Here is a 5,355-nt window from a genome sequence, read left to right as displayed (position 1 = left end):
TAGACAAAGTCTCACTCTGTCACCGAGGCTGGAGTACAGTGGCGCAAACTTGGCTCACTGCAACCTCTGCCTCCTGGGTACCAGCAATTCTCCTGCCTCAGCCTCCCAAGTAGCTGGGATTACAGACATGTGCCACCATGCCCTCCTGATTTTTGTATTTTTAGTAGAGACAGGCTTTCACCATGTTGGCCAGACTGGTCTCGAACTCCTGACCTCAGGTGATCCACCCACCTTGGCCTCCCAAATTGCTGGGATTACGGGAGTGAGCCACCATGCCTGACCTGCCTCCTAAATTAACATAATTTTTTATATTTGTCTATAAAATAGCAAAAGGTATAGCTGTAAAATGTTTAAAAATATAAACACATAATAGTAAGCTCTTAATAAGTATTTCTTGCATCAGTGGTCTTGGTAATAGTTACTGAGACCATTGAGACTATTGGAATAGTTACTGAGACCATGAATGTCAGTTTCAAGAATAAAACTTGAAATGATAGAGGCTGTAGACATTCATAATACTGTATGCACTGGAAAGCTGAGACCCCATTGATACTTTCCTTTTTCTGTACTAAAACATTGATTTTGTTTGTTTGTTTTTAAAGTTTCAATCTAGCATGTTTTGACTTTTAGCCAGTATAAAAAGTTCACATCTATAGCATAATCAACATTTGCACTGAAAAGTTCACATCTATAGAATAATCAACATGGAAATGTTTTTCAAATTTCAAGTCTCTGCCTATACATTAGGATGTATAAGTGAGTGGAAGCATTAAGTTCTAGTCAGTGATTATCCTATAAATGTAAGAAATCTATTTTTATTTTAGGGTGGTTATTTCTTCATGTTTTTAGGTCCAAATATAGCATTGATTATAAATAGCCTTAATAAGCAATTAAATAATACTATCTGATTTTATTTCGTGGGCTTTTCTTTTCTTTTAGTAATGGTTAATTATTTTTTAAAACCTCACAAGGTAAAATTTCTCGTTGCCTCAATATTTCTTAAATCTTTCCCAGGCTCCTTAAGCTGCACTATATATACTGATGCCTCAAATATCTACTTTTCAGATATAGTCCCTCTAACCTTCATTGTAATACTGAACTTACATCAGCTTTTATTTGTGATTGCTGTATAAGCACAGTTTGGTGTTAAAGTTTAAAAGCCAGAACAGTGTGAGAGATTTTTGTTTTTAACAAAAGTCAGTCTGTACTTTCTAAATCAATAAAATATCTAAAATATGCTTTTGTGGAGTTCTGCAGATCTGAAAATTATGACTAGTGGATAACTCATTAATATATAATAGGTACTTTTAATGCTTGTTTTAAAAAATCTCTTGTAGTATGTTATTGTGGGTTTTTTTTTTTTTTTCATTTTGACATTCCATAAGAATCTGTGGTCAAATTATTTTTACATAGGACATTATTGTTTATTGTTTGAATTAACCATTTTTAAAAATCATAAACCATTGTTTTATCTGAGGAGGTTCATTTTAAATTAGTTGTATTTAAGAAAATGATTATGAATTTTTCTCTAAAATTGTTAACCTGACTTTATCAGTGAATGAATTCCAATCTTTTACTTCAGAACCACTGCGATAGGTTTATTGGTCCACAGTGGTAATAATATCACAGAAGGAAAATAGCTTACCTACATTAGGATTATGGCACTGATGCAGAGGTAGTCTTTTAATGTCTTGTATTTATTTTTATGAAAATTTTAAGAAAACTAATAGTTTTAAATATTTTAAATAAGCTGAGGCTGGGAGCAGTAGCTCACACCTATAATTCCAGTACTTTGGGAGGCTGAGGCGGACAGATTACTTGAGGCCAGGAGTTTGAGACCAGCCTGGCCAATATGGTGAAACCCTGTCTCTACTACATATATAAAAATTAGCCTGGCATGGTGGTGGGTACCTGTAATCCCAGCTACTCAAGAGGCTGTGGTGGGAGGATCACTTGAGCCTGGGAGGCAGAAGTTGCAGTGAGCTGAGATTGTACCACTGCACTCCAGCCTGGATGACAGAGCAAGATCCTGTCTTTAAAAAAAAAAAAAATGTGTGTGTGTGTATACATATGTATGTATATCTTGAGTAAGTTGAGAGGAAAAGACTATTACTTGAATTATTAATGGTTTTCATGTGTACTTTCAATGAACAGTTATATTTGGAGTTTGGAGAAGACAAGTAGACGTGAGACAAGGCAACCTCTATAGATAAAAAATACACATATATACATACATAAATGTAGAGATGTTTATATGTAATACAGTCTTATTATAAAATGTAAGTAATCCTGAAAACGAGAGTCCCCCTTAGGATTAATCTTACTTTCTGCTATACTGTTGAATACAATAGCAAGTAGGCACATTAACTATTCAAATTTAAGTTAATTAAAATTAAATAAAATTTTAAATTTATTTTCTCAGTCATACTAGCCACATTTCACATGTTACTCTGTTGGACAATCTAGAAACAGAACTGTCCCATCACCATAGAAAGTTCTATCAGATAGCACTGCTCCAGGGATTATCATTGATATATATTCTGGTATAAATTCTTTTATGATTTTTTTCTACACATATACTCACATTATTACTATTTTGCAAAAATTGGATTCTACTTTATAGCTTGTTTATGACAAAAACATTTTTGACATCCTTTCATATTACATTGCACATAGATTACCTCATTCCTTAAGTGGTTATTTCATTATATGGTCATATCATATTTATTTATTTAACTGGTTCTCCATTGATGGACAGTCTACAAGGTGAAGCCAGTATGGATAATTTGGGAATATGACATTTTTTGTTTGGTTTGATATATTAAACCCTAATCATTTTTTATATTACAATCTTTGCATGTATCCAGAAAAGGATACAGAAAAACTATACATTAAAATGGGAGTGGAAATGTGTATTTAGCCTATCAAAAATTGAAGCATCTTTGAACTGTGATACTGCAGTACGGAGATATTATTTTAAATAATAATATCAGGCCAGTTACGGTGGCTCACGTCTGTAATCCAAGCAGTTTGGGAGGCTGAGGCAGGTGAATCACGTGAGGTCAGGAGTTTGAGACCAGCCTAGCCAACATGGTGAAACGCCGTCTCTACTAAAAATACAAAAGTTAGCCAGGCGTAGTGGTGGGTGCCTGTAATCCCAGCTATTTGAGAGGCTGAAGCAGGAAAATAGCTTGAACCTAGGAGGCGGAGGCTGCAGTGAGCCGAGATCGTGCCAGTACACTCAGGCATGAGCGACACAGTTAGACTCCCGTCTCCAAAAATAAAATAAAACAAAAAAGTCTCTAGCTGCCAGGTGCAGTGGCTCACACCTGTAATCAATCCCAGCACTTTGGGAGGCCGAGGCAGGTGGATCATTTGAGGCCAGGAGTTCAAGACCAGCCTGGTCAACATGGTGAAACCCCCTTTCTACTAAAAATACCGAAAACATTAGCTTGGCATGGTGGTGCCTGCCTGTAATCCCAGTTACTTGGGAGGCTGAAACAGGAGAATCGCTTGAACCCAAGAGGTGTAGGTTGCAGTGAGCTGCACTCCAGCCTGAGGGACAGAGTGAGACTGTCAATAAATAAATATATAAATAAATGGTCTCTAGTCAAATATTTAAGTTAAATTGGCTGAAACATCACTAATTCTTTTTCTTTGTCTTCTACCCTCTTAACACAGGCTACAAATGCTCATACCAATGAAGTGGTGGCAATTAAGAAGATGTCCTATAGTGGGAAGCAGACCCATGAGGTAAGATAGAGACAGTTGTACACCTAAACTGAAATAAGCAAGTTAGTATGAAGTTAACAAAATTCTTTAAACGGTTTTTAGAACAATTTTTTTCCTTCTTGTGGAGCATATAATAAAAGATTCTGGAGTTTTTCATACAAATATGTGAACATTCATAATTATTTTTAAAAAGGCTAATGTTCTAGCTCAATTAACTATTTTGCAGGCTGGTTGAGGTGGCTCAGGCCTGTAATCCCAGCACTTTGGGAAGCCAAGGCTGGAGGATCACTTGAGCCCAGGAGCTCAAGACAAGCCTGAGCAATATGGTGAGACCCCACCTCTACAAAACATCAAAAAAACTAGCTGGGTGTGGTGGTGTGTGACTATAGTCCAGCCATTCGGGAGGCTGAAGTTGGGAGGATTACTTGAGCCTGGGACATGAAGGCTTCAGTGAGCCATGATTGCAACACTGTACTCTAGCCTGGGTGCCTGAAAAGAGAAAAAAAAACTATTTTGTAGACCAGAACATAGGTATGTGTAATGGCTTTTTTGTAATGTTTTTGGTGATAGATTTGTGTTTACATGTATTCAAACTAAAGAAATAGCATGTTTAGGCCAGGCACAGTGTCTCAAACCTGTGATCCCAGCACTTTGGGAGGCTGAGGCAGGCGGATCACCTGAGGTCAGTAGTTCGAGACCAACCTGGCCAACACAGAGAAACCTCATCTCTACTAAAAATACAAAAAAATTACTTCGGTCTGGTGGTGCACACCTGTAGTCCCAGCTACTTGGAAGGCACGAGAATCACTTGAACCTTGAACTGGGCAGCAGAGATCACGCCACTGCACTCCAGCCTGGGCAACAGAGCAAGACACTGTCTCAATTAAAAAAAAAAAAAAAGAGATATAAATAGCATGTTTAAATAGCTTCTTCATTTATTAAACATTTATTTTATGTCCATTTATAATAATATAAATAATATATATGTATGCTTGATAGGAAATACTGTTTTCCTATCAAAAATTAAATTAAAATGTTTCCTTTCTGACTTCAATAGAAATGGCAAGATATTCTTAAGGAAGTTAAATTTTTACGACAATTGAAGCATCCTAATACTATTGAGTACAAAGGCTGTTACTTGAAAGAGCACACTGCTTGGGTAAGTCGAAGGACCTCTGTTATCTTTCTTTTACTGTTACCTTTTTTTCTTTTTTTCTATTATCTATTTGATAATAGAACTATTAATTTCATTTCTGTTCCATTTAACTTTTGTTATCAGTATTTAACATTTGTTAATACCTTGGTGTGTCATATGGTATACATTCCATAAGATTAAATGATATCTAGCGTATGGAAATTCCATTCTATAAACACTCGAAAAGAGATGGTGAAAAGTTGACATCATTTTATAATTATATGTTTGTAAAAGTAAAAGGCCCAGCCTTATATTCTCATCCTAGAATTTTTATCTTTGTCATTTCTCATCCTCCACTCCAGTTCCCCCATATTTGGAATTGTCCTTGATGTTTTAATTGCTATGTGATTTTTACCAAACAGGGGCCACCATATGATTAAAATAAAAGACTTTTGTTACACTCTGTCATCTTAGTGTGATATATATAT

At 35.9% G+C, this 5,355-nt stretch overlaps 1 protein-coding gene across 1 annotated transcript in view; it reads left to right on the top strand.

Moving 5' to 3' along the window:
- The window catches only part of TAOK3 (TAO kinase 3), a 110,667-nt gene that overhangs the window by 779 nt on the left and 104,533 nt on the right, over window positions 1-5,355 (top strand). The window contains exons 2-3 of the mRNA XM_011964546.1: window positions 3,682-3,753; window positions 4,790-4,891. Of these exons, the coding sequence (XP_011819936.1) occupies window positions 3,682-3,753; window positions 4,790-4,891 (174 nt within the window). The remainder of the gene's footprint in view (window positions 1-3,681; window positions 3,754-4,789; window positions 4,892-5,355) is intronic.

The sequence above is a fragment of the Mandrillus leucophaeus genome, unplaced genomic scaffold (genome assembly GCF_000951045.1).
Source record: "Mandrillus leucophaeus isolate KB7577 unplaced genomic scaffold, Mleu.le_1.0 Scaffold7, whole genome shotgun sequence".
NCBI lineage: Eukaryota > Metazoa > Chordata > Mammalia > Primates > Cercopithecidae > Mandrillus > Mandrillus leucophaeus.
Note: the sequence above shows the minus strand (reverse complement) of the source record. Positions and strands in the feature narration are given on the sequence as shown.